This window comes from Mus caroli, chromosome 19 (assembly GCF_900094665.2).
Source record: "Mus caroli chromosome 19, CAROLI_EIJ_v1.1, whole genome shotgun sequence".
Taxonomy (NCBI): Eukaryota; Metazoa; Chordata; class Mammalia; order Rodentia; family Muridae; genus Mus; species Mus caroli.
This window is the reverse complement of record NC_034588.1, coordinates 34,839,416-34,859,433: the sequence shown is the minus strand read 5'-3', so window position 1 is coordinate 34,859,433 and position 20,018 is coordinate 34,839,416. Positions and strand designations below refer to the sequence as shown.

Genomic DNA, 20,018 nt, shown 5'->3' with positions numbered 1-20,018 from the left:
TCCTTCCTTCCTTCCTTCCTTCCTTCCTTCCTTCCTTCCTTCCTTCCTTCCTTCCTTTATTTGTCACAGGTGGATCAGAATTAGAATAGAGATTTCATATCTGTAAGCATTCCCTGGGAGTGAGGCTGTCCCTTTATTAATAATACAGTGTCATCTCGGGATTATCAAAATCCTTTCTTTCTAGAAACTGACACAGCTAGCCAACAGCTCCCACTCTGTGTTCATCTGAAGTTATCCGGTAACTCCCCGGAACACCAAGGAGTGATTTAAACTGCATCTTAAGCTTGGTCTGTACCCTGCCTCATCTTCCAAGGCTTGACATCCCCTTTCATCCTTAAAGGCTGCAATGTGGGTCTTATAGTTTCCACTTAACACAGGAAGAAAACTGAGGTGAGAGGAGGTAAGATCATTTGAAACTTGTACGTGGTAGAGCTGGCATTCTGGGCTCTGGCATGATTGTCCCACAGGCACTGGTTAATGCTCATGATCACAGTCAGCTTCCTCCCCTTGGTCCTGCCAGCTCTGCCACAAACCAGAACAGCTGACCAGTATTTCCTGGGAAGCATTCCCTTGTGTTCAGACCCAAGACCTTTCAGGGTCCGAGAGAGGTATATGCAGAGGAAAAGGCAGCTAAGTTTAGGAGGAATGGGTTGAAGAAACTAATCAGGCATTTTAGGTCTATGTGTCCTTTCTCCCTTTAAATTTCGAAGGGGAATTAAACATGCAGGTTTCACAATCTAATTGGTCGCCGGACCTGTCAATCACTGAGATCTACACAAACTGAGTGTCTCATGGAAAGGTTCCAGGGCAATGCTGGCTCAGCCACAGAGTAAACAACGACGAGAGAACTCACTTCACTTAAAAACCTGAGAGTTCATTCAAGCTCTGGAGCCCTTCGCCTGATGACCGAGCTTCAAGGCGTTATCTACTTCCTGGGAGAGAAGCATCTATATGGAGGTCCCTAAGGAAAAGACAGACTTATACCAAGCTGCTTGACCAGATGGGTAGCCTGGTGGTGAGGCACGACAAAACCATTCTGAGTCATGCCTTTATGGAGCAGATGGTATCATTTCGCCTTTAGAATAGTAGAGATGACCTGTCCACCATGCCTTGTCATCAAGTCTCTTTAGAACAGTGGTTCTCAGCCTGTGGGTCATGACCCCTGGAGAGGTCGAATGACCCTTTCGCAGGGGTCACCTAAGACCACCAGAAAACACATGTTTACATCATAATTCATAACGGCAGCAAAGTTTCAGCCATGAGGTAGCAATGAGAGTAATTTTACGGCTGGGGGGGGGGGGGGGGGTGGGGGTGGGGTCGCCACACTATGAGGAACTGTATTAAAGGGCTGCAGCATTAGGAAGATTGGGGCCCGCTGCTTTAGAACAAAGTGAGGTATAATTAAAGTAAGCTCATAACTGAGTTTTGTGTGTGGGCGTTTCCAAACGATGTTCCATAGAACCCATACTCTAGGGGAGGTTGGGAAGAAGGAAGCCACTTTAATTTCAGAGTCTTTTTCTATGCCAAGGTGCCTGTGAGCAGCCATGCAGGGATGGAGCACATCATTGCCCTCACTGGAGCACCCAACTCTATCCTTGCAGGATGACCGTTTCCCTGGACACAGGTTTGGAGAATACCGCGCTATGACGTGACTCTGAAGAAAAGAAGGCCCTTTTATTTTACTATTTTGTTTTATTTATTTATTTTTCCCCCCTGTCAGCTTGTCTGTCTCTCTTTTCAAGCAAGGAGGCTGGGGCTTACACATACCAATGAGGGCGGAAACCTAGGGTAACGAGGAAGCCCTTGCCAGCGATGTTTTCACTTTTTTTCAGAGAGCCTTTGAAACTCCCTTTCAGTCATTGTACCCAGGATTCAGGGCACATTTTCCCTGAATAACCTTGTTAATGGCAGAGGTTGACCCCAGGAGATGGGGATTTGATTTGAGAAACAAAACTACTGCAAAGTCAAACTCACCAAGATTATTCACGTCAGAAGGAAGTAAACAGGAGTGGTTAACAGTAGGGGTGAAGGCTTCAACACCACTCCAGCAGTTTAATGCCTATTCAACAGTCACTGAGGGCGCTACCTGGCCCTCTGAGGACTTAGCACTTCCTCTGTACTTAGTTCTTAGTACTTCCTCTCTGTACTTAGTTTAGTACTTCCTCTGGAGAAAATTGTGTGTACCTCAAAAGGTTACAATAATGATATAAATATTGTAATATTTATAGTGTGCATCACCAGGCACTATTATAGTAACCAACGCCTCTAGCCAAAGCTTGGCTGGTTTTCTCCTGTGTCCTGTAAACCTTCGGTAAGGGTTCTCAAAGGAGAGTAGAGATAGTTAGCTGCAGAAGCATGGGATGAATCCATGGCTCTTCTTGAGGAAATCTCTAAGATTCCTTTAATGGTTTTAAAGTGTGTGTGTATATGAAAGTGTGTGTGTGTATGTGTGTGTGTGTGTATGGTATATGCATATAGAGGACAGAAGTTGATACTGGGTGTCTTCCTCCATTGCTCCCTCCCCTTTAATTTTTGAGTCTGGGTCTCTCACTGAATCTGGGGCTCACAGATTAGCTGGTCAGCAAGTTCCAAAGATCCTCCTGTCCCTTCCTTCCTAGCATAGGTATGAGCCACCATGCCTGGAAATTCTATTGGGGCCTTGAACTAAGGGCCTCCTGCTTGAGTGGCCAATAGTTTATAGACTGAGCCACCTCCCCAGCCCCAGTTTATTGCTTTTTAATTGCACTTTACATAAGCAAACACCCACCATCTTGCTATGTAAGTGGATCCAACATTTCCTTTTGGATCATAGACCTATGAGATTGTTATTAAATACTGTCTCTTTTTAGCCACCACACAGAAGACCTAGTTAGGCACCATTTCACTCTTTGGGAGATTAGAAACTGTATTACTTGTTTTGGTTTATTGTTGATAGAGATGCCGGGGACCAAACCCAGGGTGTCATAAAAGCAATTCATTAGTACTCTTAACAATAACTATAGAGCCAATCTATATTGTGTGTTGTTTTGATTACCAATCTAGTTTGCTGGCTTATGAGAATTGATATAATAATTTCTATCTGCTTCTTTAACAAAGTGATTTTCTGTCTTATAGTAAAGTTGTCATAGATTAGAATGGAATAGATTTTTTTAAAATATATTTTTGTAATTTTATTTTTATTAGATGTATTTATTTTATGTGTATGAGTATGTGGGTCCCCCATGTGTGTGCATTTTCCACAGAGGCCAGGTGAAGGTGTTGGGTCCCCTGGAACTGGAGGTACAGACAGAGGTGAACAGCCATGTGGGAGCTGGGACCTGAACCTAGGCCCTCTGCAAGAACAAGTCCCCTTAACCACTGAGCCATCTCTCCAACTCCACAGAATATAGTAGAATTCTAAGATTGGAGGAAACCTTAAGTATTAGTGTGAAGGTCCCCAAATGCCAACTCAATGCTTTGGTTTGTTTTTATCCTGTTTAAAATAAGTTCCCAGAGTTCTGCTTCCCCAAAGAGGGCAATGACCGCATGCTCGTCCATCAGCAATAATCAACAGGAGACAAAGTTGTCACTCTTAGTAAGTCATATCTTCTCTGGATGCCCATCACTGTTGTCCCAACTGCCTTCTTTATTTATCTCACCACCCCAACTAGTACGTACTTGCGTTTCAAAGCCAGAACCTATTCTTCCTTTGGTGTTTTATGCTTATAGGATCTGAGGCCCAGCACCATTTTGCACTCTGCCCAATGTTACATACACAGTCCATTTATGTTCATACCAGATTTTAGACTCTTATGTCTAAATCCTAGTTGCATACTACCATAGGACCACTAGTCTGAAGACTGGCCCAGGTTAATTATTTTAAGTAAAATATGACGTTTTATAAACTGTGGTTGTGGTTACTTATTCATGAGAAAGAAGTGAGAGGGTTAAACATTTTCTTAAGGATAAATAATGCATATTTCCTATTTAAAAATACCTGAAAGCAAGATTTCTCAGCAGGTCCCAATACAGACCTGTGTGAAGGGCCACAGAACCTTAAAGCTAGGGTTGTAGACAAGCTCAGATCATACAAGCAGACACTAGTGTAATGCTATGACAAGTTCAATAATAAAAACAACAACCACTGTCATAAGTCCAGCGTTCACTCATTTAAAGGAACAGTGTCAGCTGTGAATTTTCACCTGCTACTCAATGCACTAGGCTCTATTGCTTATTTCCCACTTCATATGCATAAATGCCAAAGCTTGGCTCAATTTACCCCAAATCACACAAGTAATAAGCATCAGAGAGGAAACGGGGACTCAAGAGAATCTGACCACAAAGCTATTAACACTTGCCACATTGCCAGCTCTCCAGGAGGCAGAGGTGACCTTCCTGCTCATACAGAAAAGCCCCTGCAACCATTCTGCTGCCCATGTTACCCACAACCTCACCACCAGCAGGCATCGCCATCACCACCTATCAGCCGGAACACTAATCCTTCTGATCACAGGTCATTAGAGTCACCTGATACAGTACAATGCATTCAGGAACAATTGAAATTCAATGCACCTGCCATCAATCACCACCTGCCTGGAGCTGCCCTACTGGGGTGAAGTGACAGCAGGCCAGTCACTTTTGTGTCCCCCCTTGAAGCTAGTGATTGTACCTGCTACACAGTAGGGTCTTCAAACTCATTTACTGCACTGAAAATATCTAGCTTTCTTTTCTTTTCTTTCTTTTTTTTTTTCTTACTGCTTGCAACTACACAATAAGTAGTACACAAAAACTTATCTGTTTTTTTGGTCTTTTTTTCTCCCTTGGTGCCTAACAAACACTGGTTTTAAAGCAAGGAAATGATTTGTTTACCCTTCACAGAAGAGAGTCAAACTAAGAACCCAGGAAGCCAAATGTGAAGCAAGGGTGGGAAAGGGGAGCTAAAGATAAAGTGGGTGTCAGATAGGGTTAGCCGTGTCCCTTTTAAGTGCTGGCAATCTTTTTCGGAGAACTTTGAATATCTCTTTTCATTTGTGGTATGGGTGTGTGGGTGGGGGTGGGGGTGGGTAGGTCATTTTCTGGTGACTTACCACTTTCCAGTACTACCCCATTCATTTATGTGAAATTGGGGTGAAAGGCTGAAAATTTGCCCAAGGTGCTATAGCAAAACGCTTTACTAGGAGTCTGCGGCTATGGTGGTCAGCATCAACAAATATATAAGCAAAGTTTGGCCCTTTACAGTCCCAAGGCTCTTCCCCAGACCGTGGCTCACTTCTGACCCTGCATATCAGACATGGACCAGATAAAAGCACAAGTAATGAACAAACGTCAGACAGTCTTAGCAGCATCTAGAATATGAGATATAAGACTAAGACAGAGGCATCTCCTTCTCACATGATGTCCGTCGTGTACATGGATACACCTAGTCCATGGTGGGAGTGGCTAGGGTCAGTGTTGTGGTTGACAGGCCAGGATAAACAGGAAAGAGCCAAGTGCTATTAGCACCAGCTCTGGTCCTATGACTTTCCCTTCCTAGGAACCATTAAGAGCTTCCAAGCACTTGGGTGGCACCGTGACAGTTACTATTTCAAAGAAGGTACCACTAATGCAGAGAGTTCTAACTGAAAGCTGGAGGGTGGGGCGAGGTGGGGGGTGACCAGAGGCATGCTGCAGAAGCCTGAAAGTCCCTCAGGCAGGGGCAGGTCTGGGTGAAGAGGAAGAGTCAAATTCTCAAGTTGGAGAATCCAGGAGGAGGACTTCCCAGCTGAACATGAGTCAGGGAGGAAGGGCAGGACACCATCAGGTTTCTGGCCCGAATAAGTGGAAGAATAAAACACACTTTCAGTGAAAGCACTCCACAGCCAAAGGTAATTCACACAGATATACGAATCTGTGTAATTGGGTTGGCGGTGTAGTTTAGTTGGCAGAACGATTTCAAAGTATGCGTGAAGCCCTTAGGTTTAATCCCCAGAAGCACATAACAGGGTTTGGTGGCCAGGTGTGGGGGTGCACGCCGTTAATCCTAGCACTTGGGCCTGGAAGACAGGAGTATTAGAAGTTCAAGACTCTCCTTGCTAGATTAAAGAGTCTGGAGTATGTAAGACACTGTCTCATAAATAAATAAATAAATAAATAAATAAATAAATAAAAATTCAGACCTATAGATTTTAGGAGAAAAGGGAATTTGTGGGGAGGGGCAGGTAGCTTCACAGAGCATCTGCTGGACATAAAGCAAGACATATTCATCAACATATCACCAGTTAAGAAAGTGTCCTCACACCCTTGAAGCTGACTGGTCTAGCTTGAGTAGCTGTTCAACACTGTCACATTTCATTCTTATTGCTTACAATAGAGAACCCAGTGTGGTTTTAAAGGACAAGATCTGCCGTGGTATTTCTCTGAACAAATAAGACGGCGAAGGTCCTAATGGAGTACCGTGGTAAGAATAAGCCTTATTTCTTATGCAAACTATTTCCTTTTCTATTTGTTTTGAGTTTTGATTCCTTGTTGATTACCTATTTATGTGTCAACTGTGCATTCATTTTGCTAAATGCTATTTTCCCTATATCAAAGGTAAATTCTATGTTTTGCTCAAGGCCAAATCTCATTGAAAAAAAAAGTGGATTTTTTTTTTCTGGCCTTATTGAATTTGTACAGTTTTTTTATTTATTTATTTATTTTTTTGTTGTTATCCATTTGAGAGTTGTACTTAGAACTACTTCTGAGATTCACTGCCAGCAAATAGGAGTGTCTTAGGAGTCGAAGGGCCTTAATTCATTAAAATGTCATAAACAAGTGGCAATGTGGCCACAAGTTTTTTTTTTTTCTCTTAAATCTGAGTCTGTATCACTGGGGATTCCAGTCTGTAGTTGGGAAGGAACAGGGCTGTAACGTGTGAAAACACATTTCTCCAAACTGCGTTCAATGAAAGAACCACTCCAGCACAGAGGGCAAGCAGGAATACATAGCCATGCTCATTCGTTATGTTTCAGATTGGCCCTGTGAAAAACATGAAGAAAAAAGTGACATTTGCTTGGGAACTTCTCTCTCTCTTTTTTTTTTTCCTACACAAAGGGAATGTTTTGTACAGCTGATATGATTGATTTTTATTGGCTCGGTTTAATTTTTCTCTCTTCTCTAATAGAGCATGGGTTTTGTTTCTCTTGTTCTCCAGTCTAGTCTGCTGCACAGCCAGCCACAGTCCTCAGCATCCCTCTTAGCTTAGAGAAGGTTTGAGGAAGCACCTGGGACCAGAACCATAGGACCAGATTGTAACAGTGGGTGACAGGGATGGCATGCCTCATCCTAGACTCCTCCTTCTTTCTCTTTCTTTGAATCCAGGCTGGCTTCAAACTCTAGATCCCCCTGTCTCAGACCCTCTCAAGCAACACTACAATTACAGGGCTGCACCACCACACCTAACTGGAACCAGCCGTTTCATGTCCTAGCCAAACAAAGAAGCCAGCTGCCTTCAACAAAGACGCAGCAGAATTGATCCAAAAGTTGTTCTCTTCACAGATCCACAGTGGATCCACAGATCCATGCTCTAGAATTTGTTGCCAACACCACGAAATGCTAGTGACACCTGGGACTTCCTGTTCCAATGGCAGGTTGGTAGCAGGTAGGGTTTCTTTCTGTCTGCAGAACATTCTGTCTGCAGTCATAGCATGCCAGAGCCACTGATTTTCTTACTTAGTGAAAAATGCTTTCATTTGGCTTTTTCCTGAGCATATGAGGAAGCAGAGAACAGGGGGCAGGTTGCATGGGAAACAAAGTCCTTAAAAACATGGTCTTGGAGCTTATGCACAAACTTTGATGGTTTTGCATAAAATCGGAATGGCCAAATCTACTCTGCTGAGGTCAGCAATATGAGGTAATGAAGGACATACAGGACAGAACTACTGGCTCCATTGTTACTTCTGAAACCTGAACTGCTTTTAGAAATAAGGGCTGGAATGTTCCATAGGAACTCAGAGCATGGGACAGCGGGGCATGGCACACACTCAGTGTGGGCTATTTAAAACCGGGCTCTTGGCTTCCCTCTGTGATTCTAAATACGTGAAATCCCACTGCCCTACAGCAGCCGGGGACTATTTCTATGACATTGCCCGGCACCTGTGCTCAGAATGGCTGAGTCTACCCAACAGAAAGAAAGTAGAGTACAGGCCAGGTTTCCAGCGTCTAGCCAATGTCCACCTCGTGTCAGATCGAGAGAGCACTGGGGGGACTGAGAGGTCTTGAAAGTTAAGGATTCACTGGACTATCCCAGTTGCCTTAGCACATTTCTTTTTAAAAAAGCGCATTTTAAACAAGCCATTTATATGACCAATAAATAGTGTAAGCAAAACTGATCGTTTTCTCAGGATCAGCACAGTCTGTAGAAGGAGCCCAGACTTATAGACGTTGCCCCTTTCTGACTTATAAAACTTGTTTAAACATTTTTTGACATGTTAACACTTCCTATAATCAAACCGATAAATAAACCCTTAGGAACTCTGTACTTAATTGCAATCAACCAAAGGCCTTAGGCAGGAAAGGACAATAAGGAACCTTGTTACATAATGTCAAAACACCTGATCAAGTTTGTAACGGCAATCAAACAGTCAAGCCAGTTTTAGGATTTCTGACCGACCACAGAATATATTAAGTAACTTTTAGCATTTTTATCTTGATGTAGAAAAATTAAAGCTGCAGCCTTTATAAAAACATGTAAGACTTTGCCACGTCCAATACGCCCACATCTTGGACTTGATCTAAAGCTGCTTGTAGTGATTCACACCTTTGATCTCGGCAGTGGGGAGGAAAAGGGGAGAACATCAGAAGCTGAAGACCAGCAGAGCTCTTAGCAAGGTCAGTCAGCGTGAACTATGTGAGACCCTTTTTTAAAAAAAAAAAATTTAATACTTAAATTTTTATTTCTCTCTGATCACAACACTTCAAAAAGATGTCTTATCATTTCCATTTTGTAGATAAGGAAGCTGAGGGGAGAAGAGGGAGAGCCGGTCTGAACAAGACAGACCACGTGGCAACATTCCAGTGATTAGTGAGATGGGTGAGATTCGAACACAGGACTCTCCAACTTCAAACGCAGAGTGCTTGCCCATGTCTAAACACAATGGCTAAGCATGGCAAGGAAACAAATATAAATGTAGAAAGCAAATAAATTAAACGCTTGGATCTTACTCACACAGTTAAGTAAGATATCTCAAATTCAGTATATTGACAGTGGACTGTGTCTGTTTTGGAAGTGTCTATCTGCTAACCTATGATTGATGCTGGAGCACCGGAGACCCCTTGACTCTCATGTGATAGCCATGAAGAACTAGGCTCCAGTTGCCAAACATTATTCATCAGAACAAATTATACATATTTCATTATCCCTGTAAAGAGGTCTGATTTCCTAGTCCAGTGCTATTTTTTAATATTTTTCAGGCATGGACTGAATATGTGGCTCCCTTGTGGCCATCTCAAAACATAGAGCAAGGAGTATTTGCTATGTTAATATCATCTTTTCCTCACTGTGAGGGGACTAGTTATAAATTAGAGGAGATTAGAAAGCAGCCTCTTGAGAATTCGTATTTTAAGAAATTACCTAGAAAGAACCAAGGGTGGTTTTTTGTTTTTTTTTGTTTTTCTCTTTCTCCCCACATGGTAAATCAGACAGAGGCATAGTCTGCCCCAGATCCCCACGAGACAACATCTTGAGTGCATATGTGATGCTGGGCTCTGAATTGACAAACCCAAGAACTCCAGCGCAAAATAACCGAAGTTCCCCAAGTTAAAAATGAAAGTAAGCTCATCAAAATTAGTATTCTTGTTGCATCGTCCCAACAACTTCACAAACAGCCATTAAACTAGACAGCATCACAGGTAATTGAATTTAAAGAATCAACCTTTAGGGTGGATGTGAAGTTACAAATAACCCATCTATCTCCCGCTTTACCCATGTTCTCACCCCTTTCCGAAGCATCATCACATTCAACAGAAACAATATTAAGCTCGTTTTACTAGAAGGCTTATCCAAATACATGCCATATTAAAAATAGTCATTATATAAATGTTTCTCACAAGAGCTGCAGCGATGGTGTGAATAAGAAACTCCCTTCTGAGATTTCAGTAAAACCAGATCTCACAAAGGATCTGAAAGAAAACAAAACACACACACACACAAAACAAACAGACACACACACAAAGAGACACACACAGAGAACAGATCTTATGTTAATCCAATTTACCATAACAGTTGCTATATTCCCCCACTATTTTATAAAGTACGATTCTGTCCCTTCCTAGAGGAAGCAAGAGAGAGAGACACACACACACGAGCCTGCTCCAGGTGCCTCGGGATAATGTCCAGGGTGGGGGCTAGCTAAGCATGGTCACTAGCAGCTTATCAAAATCACAAATTTTAAATGCAGCAAAATGTTAGTGCTGTCAAATGGTCAGGCATGCAAGAGGAATCTGTCTCGCGAGCTCCATGCCCCTCTCAGAATACATACAAACCCCCAAATCCACCAGCTGGATTTTTTTTTAAATTGTAAATTAGATATCAAAATGCTTACGGGCCTTACAGTGAGATAACATCAGGAGGAACGGTGCGTGGAATGGATCTCGCATTCTCGCATAAAGCGTTATCTTTGCTACAAGTACACACGGCAGGGCATTTTGGCTTCGCTGGTTTCTTCCCCTCAGTCAGCAAAACCACAGAAAAGAGGCATAGGAAATAGGCAATTCTTTTCAGGGGAATGCAGGCATTTCCCATCCTTCTGCTGCTTTCTGATTCCATGCAGTCGAGAGAATATCCCCACACATGAACAGGGTTTCTGGAATTCAGCTGCTGATTGTCTTGCTCTAAGAACAGGTCACATAGGAGTCCACCCTTCTCTGCTTCTGTATCTGCTATTTTTTTTTTTTTTTCAAAACAGGGACCTCCAGCTGAGTCGTGAGCTGTTCCTCGCTCAGGCAGCGCACTGCTGGGGGAAGAGACCTGTGAGGTGCTGCGAGGTGGGAGCGAGCCAACTGCTGGAGGAAGAGAGCCGACTCACTTCACAGAAAACACTGAGCCCAGACCAGTCTTCGAAGGCAAGAGAAGTGATGTAACAGAAAATAAACAGCTTTCTGCTTTCACCGGGAGGCCCTTTAATTGTTACCAAAAATAGGACGGCATTATGTCTTATTAGTGGGTGGGTGGGCGGGCGGTGGAGCATAGCATCTTAGCATAGGATGTGGGCAATCTCGGGAACCTCTGGGAATTTTCTCTTCATGTAGCAAACAGCCTAGTAAGAAAAACTAGCTTGGGGGACAGTCTTGGCTGGGAAGAGGAAGTTAAATGAAGCTGTCTGCTGTTAAATCCGTGCCTTCCCTGGCAGAGCCCACCTAGTTGATGCCACCGTTGAATGAAAAACCCATGAACACACGGAGACTGTCAATTTCAGGGGAATACAGTGTGACTGAATACGTCTCTGACACTTATCAACTATTACAAATTATTGATTTTCATAATTCCCCCACCACCTTGCACAGCCCACTCCTCCCTCCACGATGAGGGAGGCGACAGAATGGTAAGCCGTCCCTGTGTATAATCCAGTCTCCTCCCTTCTTGCTCTCCCTTCTTTGGCTGAGTTCCTTCTAAAAGGCTGGAACGTACTCCCTGCCAGCAGGAGGCAGCCAACTCCAGCTTCCTGGGGCTTTGAAACTGGGTCTGGCTCACCCAGCAGGCTGCCATAAAGTGGAGAAGTGCTAGAGTAAGCTAGAGACCCCACTTGGAGATCCCAGGTCATCTGCAAAGAGCGGATTTTTACAGACAAGGGAGCTATCCTGCCTGTAGAGTGGGGACATTAGGGATGATAGAGACGATAGGACAGATGGTCTCGTCTTGACTGTGGGAACCAAATAAAAATCACAGGCTCTTATTGGCATATATCATAGGGAAGAAGAAAACACTCCCTTGGAAAGGGAAGTTTGTTTAAGGACAAAATCAAGATAGCGTGGCCTTGGCTGTGAGGTTGTCCAGCCCCAGTGAGTGAAAATATCCTTAGGACAGTAGAAAAGAATGTCCTTTGACCAAGCTGTTGGCGGCCATCCCTCATGGTGGCATAGCCACTCTGGTAAGTCAGGCACGACCCTTCCTTTTCTCGATTTTTTTTTTTTTGGTTTTTCGAGACAGGGTTTCTCTGTATAGCCCTGGCTGTCCTAGAACTCACTTTGTAGACCAGGCTGGCCTCTAACTCAGAAATCTGCCTGCCTCTGCCTCCCAAGTGCTGGGATTAAAGGCGTGCGCCACCACCGCCCGGCCCTTTTCTCGATTTTTAAAATTGAACGTATAAAATGGATTGTTCAAGTACCCGTGCCTTTATGGAATAAAGCCACCCTTATCAGAGGTCTGTGCCTTGCCGTTCTCCCCCCCCTTCCCGTCCCGTCCCCTCCCCCCCAACGCCGCCCCCCCCCCCCCGTAGCTGACCCTACGCCAACTTCAATGAACTCCCTTGCTGTCTGTCTATGTAGCCTGTGATGCTCTTGGGTTTTGTTCTTTCTGCCTCAGCCTCCAAAGCTGTGGGATTACAGGAAGGTGTTACAACGGACTCTGGGCTCAATGGCTCCTTTAACTCTATTGGCTTTGTGAGAGGAGGGCGGTGTTCGTCATGTTCACTCTCTTATTGGATTGCTGCTGGGATGAGGATGATGGTGGTGGTGATAATGTTGATTGGAGAGGATTGAAAGCTTCATGGAAGTGGAAACTGCTGCAAACCAGGTCCAGCATTCACTGTGTACAAGGTGGGGGTATCCAACGTGCCTGTAGGAGCTCGTTGGACAATGCATGGTCTATTCACATTGCAGTAATCATATATTCACCTAATAAACTTCAAATTGCCTCCCCCCCCAGTGTTATAATAAAGGGACTTGCCTTGGTCGGAGAGGTCAGGGCATACTTCTGTGAAGAAACAGTGAAGGAGGGAGGAGGGAACAGGGCGTGCAAAGCCTGGGGTGCTCTGCCGAGCCATAGGATGCTGCTGCTGCTTTAAGCAGAAATTCTTTCCTGGTGCATGTTTCAAACAGAAGTCCTGCCTGTAAGATGGACTGTGTTACCACTGTGGATGAAAGAGACTGTTCTCGGAAACCCAGACCCGTGGGCAAGCCTCAGCTAACCAGTAGTGTATCACTTCAAAGGTGGCCACAGGTTGAATATTTTAAAAATTGAATCCTTCTGCAAGTACAGGATGGGATCTCTCTGCAAATAACGTGATTACACGGTGAGGATTTTATACCGTCAATTTATTCAAATTGCCGCTCCCTTAATTCCCTGATTTCTAATAAGTTTTGTCAACCACGATACAGTGGCCTTGAACGTCTTCATGGACCTTAGATCTTGGATCCAATCCCTGCATATTACATTTTGATGGGGAAACTGAGGCACTGAGCCCCCACACAGACACCTGTTGACAGAGCCATTACCCTGTATGACACAAAACAATGGTAAATAGGTGGTTCAAACAACTGACGGGGTCAAACAGGATATTCCCTCCCTAGGACTGCCTCTCAGATACAACCAGTTATCAAGATTGACAAGCCCTTGGCTTTGGGCTCCCTGACAGCCAAGCAGCCTTCCTCCCTCCCTCCCTCCCTCCCTCCCTTCCTCCCTCCCTCCCTTCTTCCCTCCTTCCCTCTCTCTTTCTTTCTTTTTCTTTTTCTTTTTTGGTGTGGAAAAGCCAGGAAGAGGATGCATGACAGTAAGAAACTAAATCCCTACCATCCACTTGCAGCTCAGCTCAGTTTGTCTTGTCAGTTCAAATGGAGAAAGGACCTCTTGGGGCGGTGGGGGGTGGGGAGGAGGACACTAAGGACAAACTACAATGGGCATTTTGAAGAGACAGTAACTTTTTCTTTCTCTATGGCATTTAAACCCCATTCTTGAATTCCTTACTCAATTAAAACGCCCACCAAGATCAGGCACAGTTTAAACCATGCGGTGAAGGATGCTGACAGTCTTTCTGGGAAGAAGCTCTAGAAATGGATCTGAGGAGGGGCTTGGGAAGTCTTGAGAGGGTTGAGGTCAGACAAGAGGACATCCTGCTGGCCCAGCTTCCCACCCTGCTCTCCTGGGAAGCCCCCGGGGAGTGTAGAACAGATATAAGACGTGGGGGTGCGGTGCTAGAAGTTTCCACAACTCGGAGGTCCCTAGATAAAGTTGGCAACCTACCTGTGGACTCTGGTGACCTTTGGGAGAAGGGCCTAGAGCAGATGAAAGCAGAGTTGGCAGGAGACCCAGGGGAGCTGGAAGGCCCCGTTGAAACAGGCTCCGCGCCTAGTCTGAGCCGCAGAGGAACAATGGAGAAGAATCCAAAGCTGGCTCTGTTCCTTGCCAGCAGTGTGACCATGGACCTACTTAACTTCTTAAGTCACAGTTTTATTTCTTCCCTTGTTGAGGGGATATTGCACACAGAGTTGCTGAGAATACTAAAGAAGATGACAAATCTAAAGGCTTGGTGTGAATCTGATATTTAAGAAAGATTCATATTCATCATCATCATCATCATCATCATTGAAACAAGACAACTTCAGATTGTGTGGCTCCCAATACTTGGGAAGCAATGTTTTCACATAAACACGAGGTCAGTTGATGTCTCTGGTCACTCTAGGAAGCTGCCACTTGTCTTAAGATGTCAAGTGCTGATGGTATTATGAGTTTAATCACATGAAGGAACCAAATGAATCAAAAAACAAAACAACCCTACCAGTCTGGTGAGAACTTCCACACCTAGGGTTGACCTAGACATGGTCCGGAGTTTGAAAAAGAGAAGGTTTCTGAGAGAGAGAGAGAGAGAGAGAGAGAGAGAGAGAGAGAGAGAGAGAGAGAGAGAGATCTTCTTAACCCACTGCTCTTGAGTTTATGTGAGCTGAAGATGTTTTGAGATCCCTGTACCAAGATGAGGGTTTTCTCTAGTTAGAGACACCACGGTGGTGTATGTGGACACTATGAACACAGAGGAGGTGCCGGGCTGATGCAGAGATGTGAAGCAAATAACATCTTTATCCAGGGCCAAGGCTCAGAGTCACCAGAGTCACTGATGCTTTGCTTCAACAGCAGCTCAACCTTGGTGGCCCCAGCTGGGCAGCCATTGGAGGAACTGGCCATGCTCAGAGCTGCTGAAGTGGGTCCCAGGAGTGTGCTGGCGATCTAGAAGGGTGGCTGAAAGCAGAGGAGAGAGGAACAGCCTGTGCTGTGGGTACGAGCCCAATTTTCCCTTCAGCCTGGCGTGGCCTAGGAAACCCCACATTAACTGTGGTAAACAAATCATTAGGAACCCTAAAGAATCAGGCCTGACCCCACCTCCTTTTGCAAACACCCCGGCAAGCAAACCAGTGTCATTTAAAACAGCTTTCTGAGTTTTGATCAGGGGTTTTGAAGCTGAGAGTCAGGTGAAGCAGGTAACTGGGAAATCAGTCTGGTGGGTACATGATTCTGAATTGCAATGAATTGTTCTCCTCAGGGTAACTGTGGCCATTGTCAGCCTTTTTACTCCATTCGATATGTGTGCGGGTATGAGTCCATTGTGCTGACAGAAATTGTGTCTCTTATAAGTGACTTACAGCTGAAACAAAGAAAGAATGAGGTGAAGAATAAGGGGGGTGGGGGGGAAGGAGACAAAGATCCCAACACACTGTATCAGAACAGGCTAAGGATCTTTGACCACCCCAGGATCTGTGAAGCAGCAGAGAAACGACCCAGTAAGCTTCACTTGCTGGTGGAAGGCAGAAGTTGGGCTTGCTGGAATATTGTTTCTGCAATTTACTTGCTCTGTGGCCTAAGCTTCTCCGTGTCTCATTGATAAGGTCAAAATAATACCGTGTTTGCATTATTAATATTAGGATAAATTATGGTGTGCATGGACTCGTGTGTATGTGTGTGTGTGTGTGTGATGGAGATACCCAGTGACTGTTGGTTCTACCAGAATTACACAGGAAGTGGTAAAGGCCTCCAGGCGAGGGCCAGCCCTCTATTGGGATTTAAGAGTATAGTATAGCATCATTTAGGACTCTTTGGTAGCAAGTGAGAGACTCTGTTGCCACCTCTGTCAACCTAAGCATACAGGAACCTGTTTCCATGGCGATAGCCTCAAGAATCCAAGAAAGGGCTGGCCATGCGAGTTTTAAGAGCAAGGAACTTGGGAGAGCTTAGGGACTTGGCATTCTTATGCAGATCCTTATGCATCTCCTCAGAGGAGAGAGACCGAGGGCTGAGCTGCTGGTGTCAGGTGCCGGTCATCCTTTAGCTGTGAAATCACAAGCGTTTTAGCTGTCATTCCCACGGAGGTGTGTGATGGGAGAGGGGTAGTTCCTGAAGGAAAGCTTGACGATGCTTCTAGAGGCCAAGAAATGGGCACTGGGCAGGCGAAACCGAGGGGCGTGGACCATGGCACCTGGATCTGCTAGCTAACTCTTTCCTTTGGTCTGGACTATCACACCACACCCAGCTGCACTGCTTTATAGAGAAATGGTGAGAAGACGGTTTGCACAAATGGCTATGGATCATTTTCCCAAAGGGCAGCTAGATCTTGCTCCTCCAATGAGAGACTCGGTGGGGTTTTACCTCTTCTGACCCAAGAGAATAAAGCTTTGGCTCAGAGCGGAGGTTGAAAAGAATAAAAACAAAATCAGACGCTTATATAATACCTGTTCCATGCCAGCTGACGTCCTAATGCACATTCCATGTACTAACTCACAGCAGTCCCATGTACTAGGTGCTGTTATTATCCCCACCCCTACTGCTTCTAGAAAGGGCTATTCCTATTTACCCTATAGTCACAGAAAAGTACAAGCGGAAGAAGCTTGGCTCAGGGCCACCTAGCTAGTGAGATTGGTTCTGGGCTCTAACCTGGGACTTCTGACTGGCATCCACAGCATTAGCTGCCTCCCTGCTGCCATTCCCATAGGGAATGGGATATACTGTGTGTTGCTTTGGAGGCCAACAGTACCAGGACCTCAAGGCATTGCTGTTGAACTACAATTCCCAGCATGCATCTGAGCTAGCTATCCTCTTAACTCCTTCTTCACCAAAAGTTCCTCACTGCTTTGTATAAAATCATTTTTCAGTGACAAAATGCAACATCTCTATGGCATGACGGTGCAATCGCATGAATATGGGTGTGGGTTGGGTGAGTTTCGGGGTTAAAATAGCTTTTTCGTTTCCAGTGTCCAAAAGAAGACATGGGAGATTTAGCGCAACGAAGATCAGTAAGCTTAGAAATATGCACGGTGGAAACTCAACGTGGGTCTCGAACTTGGCTAAACTTTGGAATCACACAAGAAAATCTGAAAGCTCGTGATGCCTATGTCACAGAGAGGTTGTAATTTAGTTGTTGTTTTGAGACAGGTCCCATTGTTTAGCCCTGGCTGTCCTGGAACTCACAGAGATCTAACTTGTCTCTGCCTCCCAAGTGCTGGGCTTATAGGTGTGCACCAGCATGCCCAACTATAATTTCGTTGTTTTTTGTTTTTTGTTTTTTTAAGTCCACCCATGGGAACTTTTGACGGAATCCCCCAAGGGACTCTAAGGGACCATACAGAAGGACAAAAATGGAGGCCCTGCTTGATACCTAGGGAAGTGTGAGGGTTGGCCAAGAGGCAAACAGAACAAGGAGAAACAGCCTAGCTTCTTCTGAAGAATAGGTGAGGCAAACTAAAGCTATTTCCTGGGTTTATGGTTCTTGGCTGGCGTGATCTGGAGTCTGGGAGCCTGATAGGGCAGTGCTTGGTGTGTGAGAAAGGCATACCCACCTTGATAAATCAGTTGCTATCTCTGGAAATTAGCTAGAGAATGTCAGTCCCTCCAGCTTAGCCTGGCCCTAGATGCTAAAACGTTGGGGTCCAGGAAAGAAGACATACTTAACTCCTATCTTCTACCTATTCTTCAGTAGGAAGCTGATCAAGCCATAAATGAACTATAAACAATACAGGGGCTTGAAGACCACTCCGGTCAGAGCGATGGTCTCCATCCATGGTCTCCATCAAAAGGACAGGAAGAAAGCAAAGTGGGAACTGCAGGCTGGTATGTTTTGTTCACCGAGATCCCAAGGCCATCTCAGGCAAGTGAGAAAAAAGGGAGCAAATCTGATGACTTGAAAATGCTTCTGGAAGGAGGACACACAACTTGCTTCTCTGCTCCTTTAAGAGCGTGGTCACCAACCAGGGAAAGTAGGTAAAAGTGTTTTGTAGAAAAGAAATGTTGGCTTAGAGGTATGAGCTTGAACTTTTATTTACTCTTAAAAAATTAAATCACATTCTGCTTAATTGTGCCACTGGTCTTTATTGCTGACTCTATACAATTTCATGTTTCTTTTTGAGCTGAGTTGAAAATGAATGGTGGCTCTTGCTTAGGTCTTCAAGGGCAGAGCCACTCCTAGCTCACACTGGCAGCAGAAATCAAACCACCCTTGCTTTTACACCTGATTCAATTACTTCCTAGAGAAGGTAAAACAATGTTGTTGATGGATCATGGTGATGATAAAGAATGTGATGATGATGGCAATGGTGGTGGTGATGATGATTGACCTATATCATTGCTTTATATTGTTCCAAGAACTGTTTTATATGCTTTAGAATAAAATATCCCACTTAGTCATTATAACATTGGTTATTGGCCTCCAGTTTCTAAGTTAGAAAGCTGAGGTTCACCAAGGTTAGGTATAGCTTGCTCAAGATAAGATCTCTAGCTGGCTTTAAAATAAAACATCAAGAACTTAGAGTCTATGAATGTAATAATCTCTTCGTCTCCACAGATCTCTGTGCATCACAGTGGTTTCCTGGAATAAAGGTAAGTGAAGGTGACCTCACCTGGTCCACACAGCGAAAGCTGGGTGAGTGTAGGCCTTCTATGAGATGGTGAATATAGGGCTCGTCCACTGCTTTAGCTGCAGAGACAGGACTGGGTCTTGGATGTTCTGGCATATGTGAGGATTGTCGCCGAGACATAGCAGAAAGGCGACGGGGTGGGGGTGCGGGCGGGAAGTGACAGATGCAAACATGTGACCTGTGCAACCTTGGGTCTGACTCTTAATGCATTTGCTCTGGTTTTCCAAGGAAATTCTTGGGCTGAGTCATCTCTAATGATGCTATCCTTATAAACTGGCCCTGCCAGCAACCCAATTAGGAAGTAATTATTGAAAAGGCAAGGGCAGTGTGGAACAGGTTTTTGTACATTGAAAAATAATGAGCGGAGAGTTGCTTGAGTGTTCTAGAGATCTGAAAACATTACCTCTAGTTACCTTTTTTTTCAATGTTTTGCTTTGTTTTGCTTAGTGCTGTGGACCTGAAGCTAGTGAATAGATGAACATTATTTATGGATATTCCTGGATGCTCAAGGAACACTCAGGACAGAATGAGTCATTATTTAGCAATGGGAGTGTTACAGAAGGCTGTGGAAGCAGAGGATATGGAGACACATAAGGACATTCTCCTTGTTTTGGCTCTAGGATTCCCAAACTGTGTGTGAATATTAATGCAGAACACTCGTGCCTTTCTAGGAAGTCCTTGGAAATGTGTGTGGGGAGTCCTGCCATCAACCTAGCTAGAAAATTTCATTTGTATGTGTTGGATGGAGAATGCTAAGGATACAAATCTTGGGTCCTTCATACACAATAAAGAATTGTCCCATCCCAAATGTGCTTAGATCTCTGGCCAAGAAGGAACTGAAGAGGATTGCATGGTTGAAAACATAGCGAACCTTTTGGTGCAGTTTTCTGAACATTGATCAATAATGTATCCGTTAACTTGGGGAACCTGCACACTGCCCATACATCATTCAAATCAAATGGACAGTTCTGATAAGAGTGGAGGAATGGCCCTGTGCCCTTAGCCAACACATCCTTTTCTTAGGCTTCCCTGTCCCCATCTTTACAGAGCTAATATCCTTGGACTCCCTAAGTTCTCTCTCTAGGAAAAAAAGAAACTGTGTTAAAAAAAACAACAAGGAGCCGGGCATGGTGGCGCACGCTTTTAATCCCAGCACTTGGGAGGCAGAGGCAGGCGGATTTCTGAGTTTGAGG

General features: G+C 44.5%; 1 protein-coding gene across 2 annotated transcripts in view; it reads right to left on the bottom strand.

The window, feature by feature from the left end:
- Lgi1 (leucine rich glioma inactivated 1) overlaps nt 1-11,102 on the bottom strand; it is a 44,591-nt gene extending 33,489 nt beyond the window's left edge. For both annotated transcript variants that reach the window (XM_021151974.1, XM_021151975.1), the window contains exons 1-2: nt 10,548-11,102; nt 10,045-10,116 (exon numbers count right to left, since the gene is read on the bottom strand). In XM_021151974.1, coding sequence (XP_021007633.1) covers nt 10,045-10,116; nt 10,548-10,762 — 287 coding nt within the window. In that variant the 5' untranslated portion in view covers nt 10,763-11,102. The remainder of the gene's footprint in view (nt 1-10,044; nt 10,117-10,547) is intronic.
- Nucleotides 11,103-20,018: the final 8,916 nt, after the last annotated feature.